The sequence below is a fragment of the Oncorhynchus mykiss genome, chromosome 32, assembly GCF_013265735.2.
Source record: "Oncorhynchus mykiss isolate Arlee chromosome 32, USDA_OmykA_1.1, whole genome shotgun sequence".
NCBI classification, from domain to species: domain Eukaryota; kingdom Metazoa; phylum Chordata; class Actinopteri; order Salmoniformes; family Salmonidae; genus Oncorhynchus; species Oncorhynchus mykiss.
In genome coordinates, this window is record NC_050572.1 from 36614432 (window position 1) to 36637425 (window position 22994).

General features: G+C 44.9%; 1 protein-coding gene across 1 annotated transcript in view; it reads left to right on the plus strand.

The window, feature by feature from the left end:
* LOC110487617 (syndecan-2-A) overlaps positions 1-22414 on the plus strand; it is a 34859-nt gene extending 12445 nt beyond the window's left edge. Inside the window, exons 2-5 of the mRNA XM_036971809.1 lie at positions 12849-12963; positions 13447-13616; positions 15278-15407; positions 20053-22414. Of these exons, the coding sequence (XP_036827704.1) occupies positions 12849-12963; positions 13447-13616; positions 15278-15407; positions 20053-20216 (579 nt within the window). The 3' untranslated portion in view covers positions 20217-22414. The remainder of the gene's footprint in view (positions 1-12848; positions 12964-13446; positions 13617-15277; positions 15408-20052) is intronic.
* Positions 22415-22994: the final 580 nt, after the last annotated feature.

Genomic DNA, 22994 nt, shown 5'->3' on the forward strand with positions numbered 1-22994 from the left:
TGTCAACATCATAGTCAGCATCATAGTCAACATCATAGTCAGCATCATAGTCAACATCATAGTCAACATCATTGTCAACATCATAGTCAGCCTCATAGTCAGCATCATAGTCAACACAGCATCATAGTCAACATCATAGTCAGCATCATAGTCAAAATCATAGTAAGCCTCATAGTCAGCATCATAGTCAACATCATAGTCAACGTCATAGTCAGCATCATAGTCAACATCCTTGTCAACATCATAGTCAGCATCATAGTCAAAATCATAGTCAGCATCATAGTCAACATCCTTGTCAACATCATAGTCAGCATCATAGTCAACATCATAGTCAACGTCATAGTCAACATCATAGTCAACATCATAGTGAGCATCATAGTCAACATCATAGTCAGCCTCATAGTCAACACAGCATCATAGTCAACATCATGCTCTCAGAGGAACTCGCGTCATCACCCCTATGGCAACTCTATCTCCACCTCCTTTTTCCCCCTCCCTATTTCTTGCAGCCCACCCTCTTCGTACTGCCCCCCCCCCCCCCTGAACTCAAATCCTCTTAAGGGAAGGGCTGGATGGGAATTTAATTGCTGCGCTGTGAGGGTTGAAGTAGATCAGCCACTGAAGCAGTGAAATCGCCCCTCCCACCCGTCCACCCTCCCTCATACATATGGCTTTTATTTCTCCAGATAAAGGCCCATTTGCAGCAGTGTGGCAGTGAGAGATAGACTGAGCTTTGGAGGAATTTGGCAGGTCATAATTTTTTCGGCACAAATAGATAAGTGGGTGGGGAAAAGGCCATATGTGTAAATGAGCTTGAGTGTGGGTGAAAGAGCATGAACTTTTCCACATCCCACCGGTCCATTCTTAAGTTTTCTTACAGTAAAGGAAAGGGATAAGATTGGAAATGACGCTAAACTCTGAATGCTAAATACATTTGGAAAATAATCTTGTTACGTCAACGCAAATTTGCCTGTCCATGCCTATAACATTGGATGTTATCAATTAAAAAGACAAAAAAAGTCAAAAGTCACATGCAATCTCCATTGCGCCTTGACTACCAAGAGACAAGGAAATCCCCCCCCCCCCCCCCCATTGAGCCACTCTTCTGCTTTATGTTGTGAGGAAGACAATATGACATTGTGGTCAGGTCACCTTTGACCCATCGCTCCTAGAAGCTCTTTCATGTCACGGCCCTTCCTGGCTGCATGGGGTTAATGAGCTGGCTCTGAAGAACTCATGAGTTTCCTGTTAAGAAAAGGTTTAAAAGCCTGGATGGAAGCCGGACAAAGGCGCATACAGCCACTTTTTTCACCACTCTGGCCGAGGCTTAGAATCTGGATTCAACCAGCAGGTAATTTATCCATCACGCCCCCCTCCCTGGATGCCATAGCTCTTTTAGAGGCCCGGGGGAACCGAACACAAAGGCTTTGAGCGATGCTGATTGAAGCCATGCCTTTATCCTGACACGCTGAAGGGGATCGCAGACTGTTTGAAGCGTGAATGAGAAGTGCCTTGTGACACGATGGCAACAGTGGCATGGATCAGAGGTAATTTAATAACCCTGTACAGTAAAGACCCATGAACAAAAAATCGGAGTGCACACGCGAGGGAGCATGTGTCCCTGTGCTTATGGACATGTGAGACCGCATGCCGCTTCATGTGTTTGTGCCTCTCCGCGTGTTTGGAGGTTTGTGTACCGTGGCAGTGCACTGTAAAGGTCTGCCCCCCCCCCCCCCCCCCCCCCCCCCCCCCCCCCCCCCCCCCCCCCCCCCCCCCCCCCCCCCCCCCCCCCCCGCGGCCCAGGTGTTAGCTCCTGTTTTACGTAACTTGTTTTCATGTGAACAGTTTGAATCGAGTCCTTGGAATATAAATCTGAATACTGTTGAGAGGATTTGGTCCAGTCGCTGTTCGTGTCACAGTCAAAGTACACACCCCTCTTCTTATTCCAGCAATGCAGTAATCAGCAATGAATCTTTGGTGAAAGTATCCATCCTCGTCCATTCCCTCCCTCTGGCTCATATTAAGATATAAGGAAAAAGCGAAGACCTGTTTTCCCTCTCCGAGAAGAGGACTTGGCAAGTCCTCTCAGCATTCATCCTCCGATAGCTTTTCATCAGGGAGGAATGCCTTTCAGTCGTTGACAGCTCCCGGCGGAACGGTACGGCGCTCCGAATCTGGACCACACGCGGCCCAGCTGAGCCTGTGGCCCGTGTTCAGGGAGAGCCCAATCGCGCTCGAGTGTTGCATATCAAGCCAAAGAGATGAGCGCTTTGAACAGAACCCAAGGCCTGTTTCCTGCAATATCCATCCTGTATACTCTGCCTAATGTGTACAGGCCCCCATGACGAAGAGCCAATTATACCTGCCTGGGAGCAAAAGTATTAATTTCCTTATTTTACCAGAAAAAGCAGTCCTCTCTTCCACCTGTAGGCTAAAAGCTAAGTAAGACAATATTAATGTGCTGCAGGAGAAGTCAGAAAGGTGTAATCTACGTCTTTGAGGCCAGAAGGCAAATTAAACATTTCTCCCCCAACCCGGGCCCCCAGGGATTTTACTACAGGAATGGAAATCCGATCTGTTTTATATTAAGATCAATGAGTCATGGGAAGGTTACTCAGACTTGGGGAATGAGCTCTTGGGAAAGTGCACATTTTCTTCAGCGGGAGCGTCTAGAGCCGACCGCGGGGCAGGCCTTCTCATTTTCCCCATGATTGAGATTGAAAGCGCCTCATCTTGCTTTAATGTGCCTCTAGCCAAAAGTGCATCAGTAGAGGTTTGGCCTGGCTATTAATTAAAGGTGAAACTGATGACGCCTGTGGAAATGTGTGTGTTCAAATGTCCCCTCATATTCTTTCTCTTTTGTGCTCTCTCTCTCTCTCTCTCTCTCTCTCTCTCTCTCTCTCTCTCTCTCTCTCTCTCTCTCTCTCTCTCTCTCTCTCTCTCTCTCTCTCTCTCTCTCTCTCTCTCTCTCTCTCTCTCTCTCTCTCTCTCTCTCTCTCTCTCTCTCTCTCTCTCTCTCTCTCTCCCCCTCATCAACCTCTCTTTAGGTGATATGAGCCAATGATTAACTGGCTGGAGGACTAATTCAGTCTATATAACCTTTAAAGATCACATTTGTTAACCGCTCTTCCACTCTCGTCCTCATGCTCATTTTCACTGGAGACGTTTGAGGACCAACGGTCATTGCCTTGTCGCTGATAATGTGTTACTTTTCGGCGAGCTGGAATGTGAAAGGAAGGACCGTTCAAACCTTTACTGAAACGTTCCTTTGTGAGAAGGAATGTGTTGCTGAGTTAGTCAGGGATGTGTGATATGAACGCTAGCGCGTCTCCAACGTCATTCCGACAAGTCAGAACCGGCCAATTGGTGAATTTGCGAACACGGCACGCTACTTTTCCACTTCAGACGATGTCAATTAGAGGGTCAGTGGTTTGCTGAGGATTGAAACTTTTCTAAGCCCCCCTTCAACCTTTCTCCCCACCCCTGTTGAACAAGCAACATCCTCCCCTCACAGAGCTGCCCCCTGAAGAGGCGTACCATTCATGTTGATACGGGCACCATTTTGACTGGCCCAGTGGTATTTGTGAGGATAGTGGACTTGATGTATGGTAGTCAAGCCAGAACGCCACTCCTGGATGTAGGAATTCTAGATTACTGATACCTTTTTTTGTTATAGCTAGTGGTCTTAGGTCTATTGAATATGAGACTTGTTTTATACAGGCCTAAGCACTTAAAACTACCCCGTGCTTGTTTCTGTTCAGCCATGCCTGTTACAGCCTCCTATTTCCACTGTGACTTGAGGGAAGGAACCTGTTGTGCTGCAGCAAATCTTTCAGTTTCCCTCCTCACAAAAATGACTCGCAGGTGAAGCCCATTTCCCAGCATATTGGGTTTCCGAGCTGACAAAGAAGCTTGGGTTTCCAGTGCATATCAAAGCTGTTTAACGGGGATGAGGAATTTCCCAATTCCCACCCGGGGGCAGGTAGTATACCGAACGGTGGATTTGGGAATCCGTAGAGGGCTGTGTGCAGAAAGAACTCTTGTCACGGACTACGGGCTTAGATGCCACAGAGCTGAGGTATTCACTGAAAACTCTACATGTTGAAACCACATGAGCCACGTTGTTTCTTATTATTTTATGGGTGCTGTGGGGGGGGGGGGGGTTCACTGAAGGGTTACATTAACTTTATATTAGGCTCATCAGGTGCCTCTGCGGATGAGTCAAGTAGACAGGCTTTAATTGGTATTCTGGTAAACTATTTCATGGTCTGAGATGGAAGTAAATGAGCCATAATGTGTCGCAGCGTGTGAGCGCTCGCAGGCACACACCGAGACCGCAGCGAGATTGGGGCACATTGGCTTTTCTTATTTTATCATGCCGAACGGCGTAAATAGGATTGCACAGGTAGGGGTGAAAGCGAAGTTTACTCTATTGTCCCGTGGCCAGGCTATCAGTGCGCATCTGTTTTTCGTTGGAAACCATGCAATTGACTCTCTTCCACTCAGGAAGCAGGGGAAGTCATAGCTGGAGTGTGTTGTGTCTTATTGGGCGTCTGTAGGAAAAACGTTGGATTTGTTTTGGCACTCGCTCAAAAGAAAAGTATTTTGTTTAAAAAAAAAGAAGAAGTATTTTGTCCGTCTCTGTGTTATCGGCTTCTTTATGATTCTTGCCTCATGTGTTATTTATGCAGTCTGAGGTAGATGAATCCTCAGTGTATGTGAGGAGGGAATTAGTCAAACTCTCTGTTCTCCTTTGTGAGACTGGCATTTTTGCCAAAACTCCCGAGGCGGGACTTATTTCAGTCAAACTGTAACAAATGTTGCTTATGCAGCTTGTGTTTGTTCACATATGGATGTAGTTTGAGGTGGTTTGAGGTGCTTGACTGGACTGTGACACATTGTTTGTTAGGATGACTAAATCAAAGCTTACGCTGAAACTTTTTAATGCCCCCCGTGTCGGAACTCGAAGGCCTTTTTGAGGGTATCGAATGTCCTACCTTTGTGGCGAACTGAAACGGGTCAAATGGTTCTGAAAGTACTGAGCGTATTTACCCAGAAGTATGGGGTGAACTGATCCAGGTCCATAGAGCAGCAAGGTCTGCTGGTTTTCATTTCAGCGCAGTCTCAGACCGTTTACTCAATCTTTACGAGGACATAAAGATCTGCTAATGAAGCCGTAAATGTCTGCTCTCCGCCGTCCACAGCACCACAAAATAAAAAGGTAACCCCTCATGTCAACGCAAGTGTGGCACCGCTTTGAAACAGGAAAGAGCACCTCAGCTGTGTTCATTTCAGTGTTTACCTTTCAGTTTATTACGAGTGATAACGGTGTGGATTCAAAAGGTATATACTGCATATACTGTCAGCACTCGTCTGTCTAGCTCCTCTCAACTGGGTCTTTCGTTTTCCAATTAGGATTTTAAAGTCTTTATATTAAGAGGTCGACCGATTAGGATTTTTCAACGCCGATACCGATACCGATTATTGGATGACCAAAAACCGCGATACCGATTAATCGGCCGATTTTTTAAATGTTTTTATTTGTAATAATGACAATACTGAATGAACACTTATTTTAACTTAATATAATACATCAATAAAATCAATTTAGCCTCAAATAAATAATGAAACATGTTCAATTTGGTTTAAATAATGCAAAAACAAAGTGTTGGAGAAGAAAGTAATATGTGCCAATATGCAATATGTGCCATGTATGTGCCATTTAAAAATGTGTGTCATGTAAAAATATGTGCCATGTAAAATATGTGCCATGTAAAAAAGCTAACGTTTAAGTTCCTTGCTCAGAACATGAGAACATATGAAAGTTGGTGGTTCCTTTTAACATGAGACTTCAATATTCCAAGGTAAGAGGTTTTAGGTTGTAGTTAATATAGTATTTATAGGACTATTTCTCTCTATACCATTTATATTTCATATACCTTTGACTATTGGATATTCTTATAGGCAATATAGTATTGCCAGTGTAACAGTATGGCTTCCGTCCCTCTCCTCGCCCCTACCTGGGCTCGAACCAGGAACACATCGACAAAGGCCACACTCGAAGCAGCGTTACCCATCGCTCCACAAAAGCCGCGGCCTTGCAGCGCAAGGGGAATAACTACTCCAAATCTAAAAGCGAGTGACGTTTGAAACAGTATTGGTGCACACCCAGCTAACTAGCTAGCCATTTCACATCGGTTACACCAGCCATTAGGCTTGAAGTCAAACGGTGCTGTGCTTGCGAAGAACTGCTGGCAAACGCCCGAAAGTGCTGTTTGAGTGAATGATTACGGGTCTGCTGATGCTCAGTCAGACTGCTCTATCAAATCAGACTTAATTATAACATAATAACAAACAGAAATACGAGCCTTTGGTCATTAATATGGTCGAATCCGGAAACTATCATTTCAAAAACAAAACTTTTATTATTTCAGCGAAGTACGGAACCGTTCTGTATTTTATCTAACGGGTGGCATCCCTAAGTCTAAATATTCTTGTCACATTGCACAACCTTCAATGTTATGTCATAATTACGTAAAATTCTGGCGAATTAGTTTGCAATGAGCCAGGCAGCCCAAACTGTTGCATATACTCTGACTTTGCGTGCAATGAACTCAAGAGAAATTACACAATTTCACCTGGTTAATATCGCCTGCTAACCTGGATTAGTAGTTATAACTAGTGATTATGATTGATTGTTTTTTATAAGATAAGTTTAATGCTAGCTAGCAATTTACCTTGGCTTCTACTGCATTCGCGTAACAGGCAGGCTCCTCGTGGAGTGCAATGGTTAGAGCTTTGGATTAGTTAACTGTACGGTTGCAAGATTGTATCCCCTGAGCTGACGAGGTGAAAATCTGTCGTTCTGCCCCTGAACAAGGCAGTTAATCCACCGTTCCTAGGCCGTCATTGAAAATAATAATTTGTTCTTAACTGACTTGCCTAGTTAAATAAAGGTATAAAAATATAAATATATTTTTAAAAAATCGGAAATCGGCGCCCCAAAATACCAATTTCCGATTGTTATGAAAACTTGAAATCGGCCATTCCGATTAATCGGTCGACCTCTACTTTATATACTTTAAAAAAAGAATACGAAGTTCAATCATTAACCAGAAATCCCTATCATGAATGCATTATGTTGTGCTATTATGCGTGATGCAAAAAGGAACATGTGGCAAAGTGAGCTGCTAGAAACAGAGCCAGATGAACAGATTCTGTTTCCTGGATTAGGCTGCTTCTCATGGTAAATGTCAACCCCCACGCACACACACACACAAACACACACACACACACACACACGCTACAAAGCTGTCCCCCACACTCCTGGAATAGCTCTAGGTCACACAGTCTGGTTTTAGGGAGAGTTTGATTTGTGTCAACTTCCTGCTGTAACAGCCCCTGCCCTCCAGTGTCTCAAAGACGATCGATTAGTTCCTTATTATGATCCCCGGGAGGGCAATAAAAGTTGAAGGTTCTGAAGAGCGGCTGAGAGACGACCCCATCCCCACCACCCTACTCCCCCTCCTTTCCCCCACCACCACAAGCATTTGGTTTATTTTGTGGGTCACTGTTTAAACTCCACCTCCATTGGTGCAGCGTTGGTATTTTTCAACTCATTTCTCAACCCCCCAAATGCATTCGACAAACAAATCCTCACCAGCAAACATACATTATGAAGCTAGCTTCCTGCTGGTTTGTTTAGTGTTAGCAGGTTCTAGCGTTATCCTACAAAATGGCCACCGACCGATGCCAACCTAGCAGTCCGTTGTTGTTGTCGGTATCTCTTAATGCAATAAGTTACACACTAAATTCCACATAGGACCAATAGCAAGAGTCAACTCTTAACTTTTTGAAACACTTCACTATTGAAACACTGCATCTTGAACCCAGCCATTTTAGCCCACTCAAGCTAATTGCTCTCGCCCAGTCACCCCCCAATCTTTTCCTCCCAGCCAGGTCGGCCACAGGGAAAATCCGTAGCCGTCCATCCATTCAGGGCCGATAACAAACCCAAAAAACCTGTAAACGTGCCAGTGGGAGAGAGACGGGAAGGAGGCCAGAGTGGTGGCAGTATTGAGCCGTATGGATCTGCGGCTCGCTGAGTTTACAGATAAACCCACCGCTACCTGCACTTTGTTATTTAGAGATTAACACAGAAACACCCAGGCCTTTTCTCATTCAGAAAGTCATCGACGTTCAGCAGGCCCTACTTTTATTTACCATGAGAGGAGAGAGGAGACCGATTTCTTTTGATAGTACAGCGGTAGCCAATGGTCTTACAGAAGAGGACAATACTGACCAATGACCATTGAAGGCTTAATATGGCCTGGACACTGTACTGTGAGGTACCATAGGTGGCATGAGTGGATATTCTCATGAAACATGAAAGGACGGCATTGCAAGTCAAGTGCTTTCTGATGTCATGGGCGTCGCTCGCCCTCATAGTTCATTTGAGGTACTCTTAAGGAAATATTTCAGAGCGGGAGCAGAGCACCAGACCGACGAAGAATGTCTGAGGCAGTGTCTGCCCCCTGTCCCCTGTCTCTTGTTTTCCACTCCTGTGAAGCCTTACTGTGTGTCCGTGTGTGTGCGCGTGTGTCCGTGTGTGTGTGAGCCCATGCGTGTGTGAGTGTATTCATGCGTGTCTGCATACCTTTGAGGAACACTCTTTTTCTCCCCCGTCTCTCCCCCGTCTCTCCCCCGTCTCTCCCCGTCTCTCCCCCGTCTCTCCCCCGTCTCTCTCCCATCTCTCCCCCATCTCTCCCCGTCTCTCCCCCGTCTCTCCCCCGTCTCTCTCCCGTCTCTCCCCCGTCTCTCCCCCGTCTCTCCCTCCGTCTCTCCCCCGTCTCTCCCCTGTCTTTCCCCCGTCTCCCCCCCGTCTCTCCCCCGTCTCCCCCCCCCGTCTCTCCCATCTCCCCCCCATCTCTCCCGTCTCCCCTGTCTTGGGGTGAGTTAATATTGACCGTGTAAGAAGTGAATGCAGTGTGTCAACGCGGATTAGAGATGGGGCAAGATGGCTCCTCCAAGCTACCCTACACTACCCCCACGACCCTTAGCCACCCATCCCCTACTCTAACTACCCCTCCCCCCCACACACACACACACATACATACAATAGCGCTAGCTCACAGCTAACTGCCCAAGCCATCGAGAGAGCCTCTTTGGCTTCCAGACACCGCCAGGCATAGGTTTGGTGGTTTGACAGGCTTTTAGCAAAGCAACCTGCTGGCAACAGATTGTCTACTGCAGCACATAATATCTCTCTCTCTCTCTCTCTCTCTCTCTCTCTCTCTCTCTCTCTCTCTCTCTCTCCCCCTCTCTCTCTCTCCTCTTTCCTCTTTCTGCCTCTCCTCTCTCCTCCCCCTCTCTTCTTCCTCCTCTTGTCTATTATGTTTCTTTCCCTAGACAAGGTCTCTATGGAGACCGACTGCATCACCACCAAGCCTCCTGCTGGCCACTAGTTGTTCATGAGGAGCAGACAGACAGTAGGAACTGCTGTAGTTCAGTTCTAATAGAAGCCACAGTGCTGCTAGACCCTTGTTATCGCAGTCACTCTGTCAGTCAGTCAGTCGGTCAGGCGCACGACTAGGTGCTGCTCGTTGCTTGTTAGGGTCTCGGCTAAGGCTCTGATTGGCTGTGTGAATTCTCTACGGGCTTTCTCCCCTTTATTCATACCAGTGGAGAGGGATTGTATGTTTTGTATCCGACCGCTCTCACTCTCACTGTGTTAGTTAGGGTCATAGCTGGAGGGGGGGGGGGGGGGGGGGGGGGGGGGGTGCATGTGCGTGTGCTTGAAGCATTAACCGATGTCTGTCGGTACTCTATAGAGACCTAGAATAAAAAATGATTTAAACAGCCTTTTTTTTTTTTTTTTTTTTACAAATTTCACATAAATGAATGCAAGGGAAAAGAGGGGAGGAAGGTTCCACTAGCCATGGACACCGAGGACAACTTCCTGGAGGAATGTCAATGGGAAATTGGACACTCCCGCTGCGGGCTTTGGTGTCTGGTCAGACTGTCCTGACCTCAACGACCTGTGTAACCAGACTGGAGTGGAGCTCAGGTGGACACGGACCGATGTGCAAACTGAGCCAGTGACGGCCTCTTGATGCAGTTGTGGTGAGATCTCGGTGTTGTCGTGGAGGCTTCTGTCACCCATGATGGAGCATCTCATCCAAGGCGAGGCTGCAAGTCCTACCAACAAAATATAATCTACCACTCTGGAACCCTGCAAACCATGACCCATTTTGTATTCTACATGAGTCAAATGTAATGGAGTCCATTGCCCATGTTGTGAATGGCTGCTGGTCATTAAAGGATTGGTGCGTTGCTAGACATGGCCGCCTTGTTGACCTGATAGCCAGAGAGGTGAAGTAGTCTCACCACCAGCACACGTACAGAAACATTCTTGTGTAAGGGGAAGCTGGTGTGACGATGATGATGATGTGTTCCTGTGTTCCATATTGTTGTTGTGGGGGGAGGCCAGGGGGGAAGGGCTCATTCTGGAAGTGGGCTGCTCTTTTGACGGCTCCATGGAGCAGGCCTTTGCCAGGAAGCTTCTTAAATACCAGCCCCGCGTGGCACGCTTGGACAGTCTCGGGTGGAGGTGCAAGCTGGTGGGGCTGATATTTGGCAGTCTCGGCCACGTACACAGGCGTGCGGCGCGTGGCCTCCAGACTGCGGGCCTGACAAAAACTAGGGCAAAGCATTTGGCTAGGTACTGCTCTGTTTCAGCTGTCGTGGGCAGCCTGGCTATTTGGAGAAGGAGGTGCTTTCTGTACCCTTGAGTGTCATACATACAGGGACCTTTGAAATGTTTGGATCCTTTTTTTAATGCAAATTTGATTGGTGGATTCAAATAAAGTATTTCAAATGCGCGTGTGTGTGTGTGTGTGTGCTTGCGTGCGTGCGTGCGTGCGTGTGTGTGTGTGTGTGTGTGTGTGTGCGTACGTGCGTGCATGTGTGTGTGTGTGTGTGCGTGCGTGCGTGCGTGCGTGCGTGCATGTGTGTGTGTGTGTGTGTGTGTGTGCTTGAAGCCTTAACAGATGTCTGTCCGTACTCTAGAGCCCTCGTCTTTATAAAGAAAAAGCCTGCTTGGAAGAAAGCCTTTATGTCTTGAGTTGAAAGAATGCCAGTGCGCAGTAGTCAGATCATGTGTAGAGCAGGCTTTGTTTGTGAAGAGCACCACGAGGGGGAACAGCATTAGGCTGTAATAGCCTAATTGCCATTTAGTTGACGAGCTGAAAGAGAATCGGTGCCCTGTCTGGCCTCTCACTTTCTGTGGAAAGAAAGTAAACAAACACAGAAGACACTATCTGGAAGGAGAAGAGGGTTTCCATACACGCGAGAATGGCGTAGAAATAGAATTACTAGTAGTCTAATGTTTCTATGGGGATGGCACTTCTTTGTTATGGGGTTCTAGGCTTGGAACTCCCAGCTTGTGAGAATAATTCAAAGGCAAGTCTTCCTGGAAGGTTCAAAATGTCAATAGTGATAAGGGGGCAGGAGTTTACTGACAATTTCCGCTCTAGACTTAATATCTGATTTGATTCACTGTGTGCTCGCCCTTTGTACACTATAGCAGTGTCATTGTTTAGTGTTTCTTTCTTTATATTTGTGATGTATTGAATAATGTGTGTGTGTGTGTGTGTGTGGGTGTGTTGTTCATCTATTGCAGGCATAGTAAAAAAGGCAACCTTGCAAGGACAGACACACACACAGACAGACAGACAGACAGACAGACAGACAGACAGACAGACAGACAGACAGACAGACAGACAGACAACACAAACCTACTACTGTTCTACCTTTATCACAGCTTCCTTCCAAAGAAAAGAGTCATCTCTTATGTCAGGCCCTCCGAAACTCTTTCTTCCCCGGCCTTTTCTGGAAAAGCACCGAGTGTAAAATCGAATCCCAGTTCATTTAGTTTCAGGTTTATCAGCACCTAGCACCACCACCACACAAGCACCTTAGCAACGCTGGGATGATTTATTGTTGGCCCTCTTTTGTGGCCCTTTTCTTAAGTAGCATCAGTATGGAGGGGACATCACACCCGGGCTCTGAGTGAGGTTGAATGGAGGTTGGTTGGAGGTTGCCATGGAGGTTGCCATGGGGCCTACCCAGCTACCCAGCTATTCCACATGCACGCACACAGCAATGGCAATGTTTTGTCCAATGTGCAGTCATTACACAGAGTTTCTATGATGTTGTGTGTAAAGGAAATTGAGGATGGATGACATAACATTTTATTAACTAGCATGCTATAGTCTCGGGGGGGTTGATGCCTTTGCAAGTCACACAAACAGCATAGTTCAATTTCAGCTTCCCTATTGGCTACTCCGTTTAAGCTGTAAGACAAACACACACTTCTATGGACTTTCACCCCCCGGCAACGATGGCGGGCGGGGCTAGACGTCTAATTTAATGCTCATCTGTTTAGAGAGGGGTGTTATGTCTCTTGAGACAGTGATATAATCCAGAGCGTTTTGTGTAGACAAGTTTCCTCGGAGGTACGCGGACTACGATGTTCAAGCATATAACAATGGTCCTACCTGGCAGAACATTCTGTAGTTCCCGAAACTACCAATGCAACTCTTTTTGGGGCAACTACGGCTTTGAGTCCAGTGATAAGAGCGTTGGTGTTCACTTTTCAATGAAACTCAGGGCCTCCTACCAAAGGTGAGACCGTAGTATCCATGAATGTGTTCACCGCTAGAAGTATTTTCCAAGACAAAGTGGTGGCTACAGGAAAGTTATGTCAGACTCGCACACTGAAAAGTGGTCTCTTTACAGTCTAAATCCTCCAACACTTAGTCTTATGTTTCTGTTGTTCTCCCTTTCAGATAGCGGATGCGGCCAAGTCGTCCTCCGAAGTGGACGAACTTTTCATTGACGACACAGGGTCCGGGGGTTACTACCCCGAGGACGACGACGACTTTAACTCGGGGTCAGGGTCAGGTAAGAGTCTGGTCACCGTAGCCTTCAACTGGGTCAACACGCACAGGGAGGCAGGCTGGCGGACACAAACAGTCACTGCTGTATACTGTGTCTTTCACCCAGAACAGGCATGTCGGTCAAAACGGAGGTTTCACTTAGGTATCGAAGCACCTTTTACGAAACCTTTTAGCGACAGGCAGGCGGCCAAAGCAAAGCAGGCTGTAACAAAGTGCTATGACAACTGTAGCGAACTCTTGTTTTTACCTCACATTAGTTCCACCTCATCCCATTCGAGAATATCAGGAGGTGGCTTTTGTCTGTTGCAATTGAATTAGGAATGCGAATGTAACGTACTTCTAAAAAAAAGAAGGTCTTATGAAAAAGCAGGATTTCACTTAAACACAGACTCAAACGACCTTTGGCCTTCAGCAGGCATTAAAGTGAAAGGGATTGACTTCCGGGGATGTAGTACAAACAGTGCTATCTCTTCATCTTGCTCTGCAGGCATTGGCGAGGAGGTGTTCGAGGAGGCGGTGACCGTGAGCACGCTGTACATTGCCCCCAAAGCAGAACCCACCAAGGACTCCACCAAAGACTTCACTCCTAGAGTGGAGACAGCCACACCCAGAGAGGACCTGCCAATGCAAACGCCCAGGAAGCCAGTCCGAACAGAGGTGAGGGAACAGAACAACCAACCCATACACCAGACCGGCCCACTAAGCTAAAGATGGACCAGCCCATTGAGCATTTGCCCGAACTGCCCTATGACCAGTCCTAATCTGCTGCATATGGTAGATATTCCTTTGTACAATCAACGGGTTGACAATTGCCTGCTATTTTCTTTGAGGGACTTTCAATTCACCACCCCCAGATAATAGTTGAACATGCATTGACCCCAATGCTGGAATTCTAGGATCAATTAGGATCAAGTAGTCATCTAGACCACTGATGTTGATCAGGTGATGTGGTACGTTATGCTGGATTACTGAACCAACAGCCATAATCTCACATTTTGGAACACTATAATCCCCCTATACATGGTGTACAGGGGGATTATTTCCTAGGTAAGGGGCAGTCACTTCCCGTTAAGCCAAGTCAAGGACACAGGTTTGTTGCCAATAGTGGTCCCTTTCCTGTTCCCCTAGCCCCTTCAAATCATTACGGATCTGAAGAGACTAGGGATGGTCTCCAAATATGGTCAAAATATCACCCCTTTAAAGCCCGTGGGGAGTATACAACGCCGTACCATGAAATACAACGTCGCAAAAACAAAACAAAAAAACAACCTAAAGGTTTTATTTGGCTCGTTCAGTTGTGGCTTGACCGTTAGAAGTAAAAACACAGCTATAAAGAGACGACCATTAGGACAATTAGTTGCTTTTAGCGCTGGAAAATATACTCACCAATAAGGCCCTGATCCTCAACAGCGCCCTCCTGTAGGCGTTTAGGGGGGAGTCGTGCGTGCCACCTGGCCACCTTGTGCCACCAATTTCAGCAGCGTCTTTTGCGCATCACTTAACTGATCACCTGCACATTAAGAGTGGAAGCCTTTTCTGTTTCACAGAGTTGAACTCGTTTTGGGATGGTGCTTTTATGGCCACGTGGGTGCCCTCTATTGCTCCGGTCCTATTTTGGAACCCATTGATGGTAAAGAAATCCCTCTTGACTTCAACCTGTTGTGCGATGGTGTATGGGAGATTGTACATTTGTTTTGCTGAGAATTGCATCCAAAACATTGGCTCATCGAGGGCTGAAAGATGCCGATTGGCAAGCGCCCGCTGAATAAGTGCCCGCTGCCAAAAACACAAGGGTGGATAGCACGTCTCGAAAAACGCAACCTCTGCAAAATGCAGCGTGTGCTGAATCTTCCAACAGAGCAAGATTAGCCTCTCATTCGATTTCCCATCATCTTAGACTTTTATAGAGTTTCAACAATAGTTTCACTTTCACACGTGCCTCTAATTTAACAAATGACTCTACTTTATATGGATCGTTATCGTACAAATGCACTGACGTGGTCAAATGTAAATACAATGACGTTTTCTTGAATGATTACTCATTATGACATTTTCAACATTCTACGCTTGACAAGCGGTTTCCTTATTCCACCACTTGGCACTATGCGTACACATGGTCATGGTTGTGCGTAGATGTACGCACACTGTCAAGGAAACGTTGCTAAATCGCCCACTTCTCGTGGAAATGATCCCGCGTGGCCGATTTACGCCCAGACTTGTGCCTACGCACGATTGACAAATGAGGCTCCAGGCCATTATGTTGGTACAGAACCCGTATGTATCCCTCAATCTGTAACTCTTTCATTCTCTCCTCCCAGCCCCCTGTACCCGTCACAGAGGACGAGCGTAAGAACCAGATCACCAGCACCACCGGCGTCCCCAGCTCCCCCCTGGAGCCCATCGAGGTGCGTTCGGAAAACCTCTTCCAGAGAACAGAGGTGCTGGCAGGTATGTACAGAAACCACACTGGGGTTTGGCGGTTTGGACAGTGGACACAGGATGCAGTCCTTGCACCTGCGTCTACACATCTACACTAGACTACTGTTTGTGATCGACTAGAGGTTGATTATGAGTTGTGAGCTTTTAAATAGGAAATTAGGTTGAATTTCTTAGATGACCAACCAGGTTTCCATCTAACCTTTTTATGCGCCTAAAGTACTTAAACTTTATGCTATTTTCAAATATATATCGAGGGTCTTATTCGGGTGACATGGCGATCGATACTTGCCTGCTGTTTGACAAATACAAATGATCTCGCTCTTTTGTATTTTTTTTGTTTTCACAGCCCCTTGACTTTTTCTCCATTTAGTTGTGTTACAACCTGAATTTAAAATGGATTAAATAGAGGTGTTGTGTGTCACTGGCCTACACACAATACCCCGTCATGTCAAAGTGGAATTATGTTTTCAGAATGTTTTACAAATTCATATAATTTTTTTGATCTGAAACATCTTGAATCAAGTAATAAATCTCTTCATTATGGCAAGCCCAAATAGGTTCAGGACTAAACATTTGCTTAATATGTCACATAATCAGTTGCATGGACTCACTCTGTGTGCAATAATTGTGTTTAACATGATTTTTGAATATCTACCTCATCTCTGTACCCCACACATACAATTATCTGTAAGGTCCCTCACTCGAGCAGTGAATTTCAAACACACATTCAACCACAAAGACCAGGGAGGTTTTCTAATGCCTAGCAAAGAAGGGCACCTATTGGTAGATCGATAAACACGAAAAAGCAAACATTGAATATCCCTTTGAGCATCGTGAAGTTATTAATTACACTTTGGATGGTGTATCAATACACCCAGTCACTAGAAAGATACAGGGGTCCTTCCTAACTCAGTTGCCGGAGAGCCGTCTCAGGGATTTCACCATGAGGCCAATGGTGACTTTAAAACAGTTACAGAGTTTAAACTGTTGTGAACTGCTGTGAAAGCTTAAAACTGAGGATGGATCAACAACATTGTGGTTACTCCACAATACTAAAAGAAGGAAGCCTGTACAGAATAAAAAATATTCCAAAACATGCATCCTGTTTGCAATAGGGCACTAAAGTAAAACTGCTAAAATTTTACCACTCCTCATATTTTCAAGCATGGTGGTGGCTGCTTCATGTTATGGGTATGCTTGTCATCAGCAAGGGAGTTTTTTAGGATTTAAAAAAAACGGAATAGAGCAAAGCACAAAATCCTAGCCACATATGACAAGCCAGCTAGAGTCATAGTACGGATGAAGCCTGAGCTAGAATGTGAAGCTAACTGAAGCTGGCTTTATAAAAGTAGTACACTCAGTGCTTTCCAACAGACACTGGGAGACAAATTCACCTTTTAGGAATACAATTACCTAAAATACAAGGCCAAATATACACTGGAGTTGCTTTTCAAGACGACATTAAATGTTCCTGAATGGCCCACTTAGTTTTGACTTAATTCGGCTTAAAATACTTGAAAATGGCAATTTGACAGAGCTTGAATCATTTGTGTGAATACTTATGTAAATGAGATATTTGCTCAAATAAATGTAAAAAATATGTTTTTACTTTGGCATAATGGGGTGTTGTGTGTAGATGGCAAAGAAAACAATTGATTTAGTCCCTTTTGAATACAGGCTGTAACATGACAAAATGTGGAGTAAGTCAAGGGGTTTGAATACGTTCTGAAGGCACTGTAGGTACCCTATCCGCACTGTATCTGCGTGCTGTTGGCTAGAGGGCATTTGCCAAGTCCAGAGTGAGCACATTCGCTGTATAACACAATTGTTTTTGTGACAACACCTTTAGTAGAGTTCAAAATGCGATGGAAACCCATTTCACTTCCTTTTTAATTCAGTACATGTTTTTATGCGGATTTTTGAATACTCACACTAAAATCTGTCTCCAATTGGATGGAAACCTAGCCACTGTCAGGTAACTGAACTGCCGTTTGAATTCTCCACTGAGTTCTTGAGTACGTCTTTGATTATGAAGTAGGTCAGGTGCCATGCTTGGATCGATGCCAAAATGTGTCTGCTTGATGTCAGGCACATTTAGTTGGTTGCATCTTCGCTGCATCTTTATCTTTATGCACTTGTGCAGCAACTTCATCTATGCTCTGCAAAGGGACTCTTGATGAAAACACCTAATCATCTATAATACAGTCGTTTTAACATTGATGTTATACATTTAGTTTATTTCCTGATCATTCCTTAATCGTGCTGTTAATAGGTCAGGGTAGTAATGGTGCAGTAACACACATCTAAGGGCAAGGGGGATTTCTCCCCACGTCTGTCAAGCTCTCTAAGCTCTCTACAGCTCCTGAAAATAACCAGTTTAATATATAAACTAAATTACCCCTCAGTGGGACCTTCCAGAGTTCATAATGCGGTTTGCTCCAATTTAGTGTTAATTCCCCGGCTCTAGTGAAATGCGAACTAGGGAAATGATCTGACTGGAAATCACACTCACTGATGCAGTTTTCCCTTCAGTGTCAGAGATACACATGTCGTGTGCTACAAATGGATTGCTACTTTACTTCTGCTTTGTTGTGACAGCCGTCTTTTAGTTCCTGGGAAGAAGTGAAATGGATGAGGATGAATTCGGACGTCAATATAGTTGTCCTGGAAATACACTACATGGTCAAAAGTATGTGGACACCCCTTCCAATGAGAGGATTTGGCTAATTCAGACACACCCGTTGCTGACAGGTGTATGAAAATCAAGCACACCGCCATGCAATCTCCATAGACAAACATTGGCAGTAGAATGGCCCGTTCTTAATTGCTCAGTGACATTCAACGTGGCACCGTCCGTCATGGGATGCCACCTTTCTAACAAGTCAGTTCGTCAAATGTCTGCCCTGCTAAAGCTGTCCCTGTCAACTGTAAGTGCTGTTGTTGTGAAGAGGAAACATCTAGGAGCAGGATCTGTCCTCGGTTGCAACACTCGCTACAGAGTTCCAAACTGCCTCTGGAAGCAACGTCAGCACAAGAACTGTTCGTAGGGAGCTTCATGAAATGGGTTTCCATGGCCGAGCAGCTGCACACAAGTCTAAGATCACCATGCGCAATGCCAAGCATCGTCTGGAGTAGTGTGAAGCTCACCGCCATTGGGCTCTGGAGTAGTGGAAACGCATTCTCTGGAGTGATGAATCCCGCTTCACCATCTGGCAGTCCGACGGATGAATCTGGGTTTAGCGGATACCAGGAGAACGCTCCATGCCCCAATGCATAACATTTGGTGGAGGAGGAATAATGGTCTGGGGCTGTTTTTCATGATATGGGCTAGGCCCCTTAGTTCCAGTGAAGGAAAATCTTAACGCTACAGCATGTAATTACATTATAGACAATTCTGTGCTTCCTTCTTTGTGGCAACAGTTTGGGAAAGGCCCTTTCCTGTTTCAGCATGACAATGCCCCCGTGCACAAAGCGAGGTCCATATAGAAATAGTTTGTCGAGATCGGTGTGGAAGAACTTGACTGGCCTGCACGGATCCCTGACCTCAACCTCATCGAACACCTTAGGGATGAATTGGAAATGCGACTGCGAGCCAGGCCTAATCGCCCAACATCAGTGCCCGACCTCACTAATGCTCTTGTGGCTGAATGGAAGTAAGTCCTCACAGCAATGTTTCAACATCTAGTGGAAATCATTCCCAGAAGTATGTGGAGGCTGGTATAGCTGCAAAGGTGGGACCATCTCCATATTAATGACCATGATTTTGGAATGAGATGTTCGACGAGCAGTTGTCCACATACTTTTAATCATGTAGTGTGTATCCAACAAACATCCATCCAGTTAGTTGCCTTTGCGCATTTGGATTTTTATGTTTATTCCAAAGTTTGACATTTCTAAAAGTTACATCCAAACTTGAATATTTGTCTAACTAGTGTATTTCAAAATTGTTCAAATGATCTACCCTGTAGACATGTGAGGCCCTGCCTTTTCAAAGTCTGTCTGCTAGGTATGCTACTTTTTTCATTTGTTTTCAATTACTGTCACGTTGGCCACATCCACTGAAACCCGGGCCTGGACAAGCCTGTAAATACTGTGGATTAACTCAATGTAAAACCCAGAGACCAGAAGGCCCAGCCCACTGTGCAAACAGACGTGGCTAGCTAACCTCCTCCTGTCCTCTATACCTCTAATTTTCCTCTTCCTGTCCCCCATGGCTCCCACAACTCTAATTGTCGTCATTTCCTGTACATCTATCCGCTCCACACCGAGGCACTGCACGGTTTCCAGGAGGGTAATTTGCTGTAAGAGTGGCAGGTTACTTTTTACCCATGGGGCCAAGGGGCCAGTCCAAGATGTTGAAATAAAACTGAAGCAGAGGGGAGATTGTATCGTCATGAGGGCCCTAAAACAGATTAAGGACTATAAAGAAACCTCATACAAGTATTAATGGGAAAATTACGAAAGCCTATGTAAAGAATTAGCACACAAGAAAAAAGTGCAAGATCTGGGAGTAATGTTGAGTAGCTTGACAGGTAGATTGCTTACGAAAGGGTACAGTGCATTCAAAGTTCCCTCTCTAGATGCTGTAAGCTTCAGTGTCCTCTGAATAGCCTTTGACCTCTAACCTCTGATCTCTCCTGCGCTCTGTCCACAGCTGTCATTGCGGGCGGAGTTATTGGCTTCCTCTTTGCCATCTTCCTCATCCTCCTCTTGGTTTACCGCATGAGGAAGAAGGATGAGGGCAGCTACGACCTGGGAGAGAAGAAACCCTCTGGGACAGCATATCAGAAGGCCCCAACCAAGGAGTTTTATGCCTAAAGCCCCGCCCCCTCGCGAGAAGATTGACAAATCACAGTGACAGTTTATGGCAGTCCATGACAACGACAAAAGCTGTTAAATTACAACAACAACAACAAAAAGTTCAACATTTATTGAGGAAAAAATACATAAAGGAAAGCTTTTGCATAGAGTATTGTAATTAAGACATTTTCTTTCTTCTTTTTTTAAATGAAAAGCCAAGCATTGCTTATTTTATGGCAAATCTCAGTGTATTTAAACATTTTGTGTATTATTTGAAAAGGCTGAAAAAAACGAAACAAAAAACACAATCTGTAAAGGTGAGAAAAACTGATTCCATCTGTCTTCTGTCAAAGGAGCTGTTTTTAGTCACTGACTACTATTTAACTGTAGCAGTGTGTATTTGTAAAGAATATTTTTAAAAGTGGAAATAATTGAATATAATTATTCTGTATCAATCCTACTTCATATTTTTTTTTTTCATTTTTGTCCTAGCATGTCTGACATTGATCTCTAAAATGTGTATTTCATTAATTTATCTTTTTTTTTTCTCAGATGTAAAAAAAAAAAATGCCTTTGTAGTTTTCATGAAGTACTTTCGTCTTCATATTAACGCTGATAACGGTCAATGTAAATGTTCTCCCTTCAGGTTACAATGTTTATTTTCTTGCTCTCACACCCATCTAGTGGAAAGTGAGCGTTTAATTTAATTTTTGTTTGTCTTGTTTTGTTTTCTTTCAATGTTTCTCTTGGTCAAAACCATTTCTTATACAGCGTACGTGTTTATAATCGGGAATTGGTCTTTAAAAGCGAAGATGTGGCAGGGGCTCAAGAAAAATATATAAGATCTACTTTACAGTGTGTCTTGTGGATGTTTATGTCATTTTATTTAATTGCATACAACTTTTCACATTTCACATTCACTGCATTGCTCCTCTGCTGGTCTCGTTCAGCTCAGAGCGTTTAGTATATTTGGGGTTAAATTTGGCTCAGGGGCGTTGGCTCCCTTCCACCCCCAATATTTCCCCCTAGTTTACTTTGCCTGTACCACCTCTGACTCTCACCCCCAGCACTCTCTCCATCTCCTCATGGTAATCAGATTGGACCAGAGCCAATGGACCTGTCGGCCCCTCCCCTTTGTCTCACTCCACTGTGTTGCCAGCGCGCCCAGTGTTTTTGTCTCCCCGTGTCGCTGGTTTAGTCAGGAGATCCTTTCTGGCGGCCTGTTATGTACTACTGGACACGCACCAGCTGCCAATTGAAATGAGTCAGCTCTGTGCGGATGGCAGCGATGTTCCCAGTGGTTCAGTACCAGTTGTTAAGAGTGAAATGGAACTTTGGATCCTTTTTCTAAAGCTTCAAGTGTTGTGGTCAGTCAATGCATCTCGATTTGAGCTAATCCCAATACAGGTGCTGGTCCGCAGAATTGCTCTGTTTACCGGGGAAGAGCTTTCCTGAGAGCGATTATCAGACAGTGTGAGGTTGGTTACCAAGCACAAAACATGTACCGACAAAAGTACAAAGGTACGGGATTGACCTGTTGTTGCCGTCACCCTTTCTCATTAAAACGGTCCCCTCTGCATGAACCTGCAACGAGGAGAAAGGTACAACAGATAGTGAAGTTGCCTTTTTTGAGATGCTGAGCTGTGCGGTAATGTGAAATAGACGTTGTCATCTGAACTCCTACCACCAATCTGAGGCCATCCTCCTCCATGCAACCCTTCCTCCTCCTCCTTCCCCACTCTGCTATACCCTCAAGCTTCTGCCCTCTACCTGCAACCCCCCCCCCTCCCCTCTCTCTCTCAGCTTATCATAGAAAGGAAGGTACTGAACTGCAGAAACAAAACCCAAAGACGGTATTCTCACCATCACTATACATATTCCCATTATGGCCACATTTCTTTCTTTGTTTTAAAAAAATATATATATATTTTTATTTCTATTAGAGCTCTGACCAATTGAGTCCAATTGCTTATTAGTATATGAAAAGATATATTATATATACACAAATGTATATTCACCAATGTTTTAAACCTTCAAAGTGCCTACCATTTGGAAATGTACCCGCTCTCTTGGAGAGAATAGGGAGGTGCGTACATTACACCAGGGGGGTGATGATAATGACTGGCATTTTCTTTTTCTTTTTTTTGTCTTACAAAAGCAGACAGTATTGTACCTATACGTTGAAACAACACTACTGAATAAACATTGTGGCCTAATATCGATCTCAGTGTCTTTTCTCTTCACTGTTTTTCCTCCCTCAGGCCACAATCAATGACCGAGGAATACTGTATACTGGTTTCCCCAAGACCCCTTTTTACAGATGCTGACATCTAGGTAATGAATAACATCAACTACAGTGCCTTGCGAAAGTATTCGGCCCCCTTGAAATTTGCGACCTTTTGCCACATTTCAGGCTTCAAACATAAAGATATAAAACTGTATTTTTTTGTGAAGAATCAACAACAAGTGGGACACAATCATACAGTGGAACGACATTTATTGGATATTTCAAACTTTTTTAACAAATCAAAAACTGAAAAATTGGGCGTGCAAAATTATTCAGCCCCTTTACTTTCAGTGCAGCAAACTCTCTCCAGAAGTTCAGTGAGGATCTCTGAATGATCCAATGTTGACCTAAATGACTAATGATGATAAATACAATCCACCTGTGTGTAATCAAGTCTCCGTATAAATGCACCTGCACTGTGATAGTCTCAGAGGTCCGTTAAAAGCGCAGAGAGCATCATGAAGAACAAGGAACACACCAGGCAGGTCCGAGATACTGTTGTGAAAAAG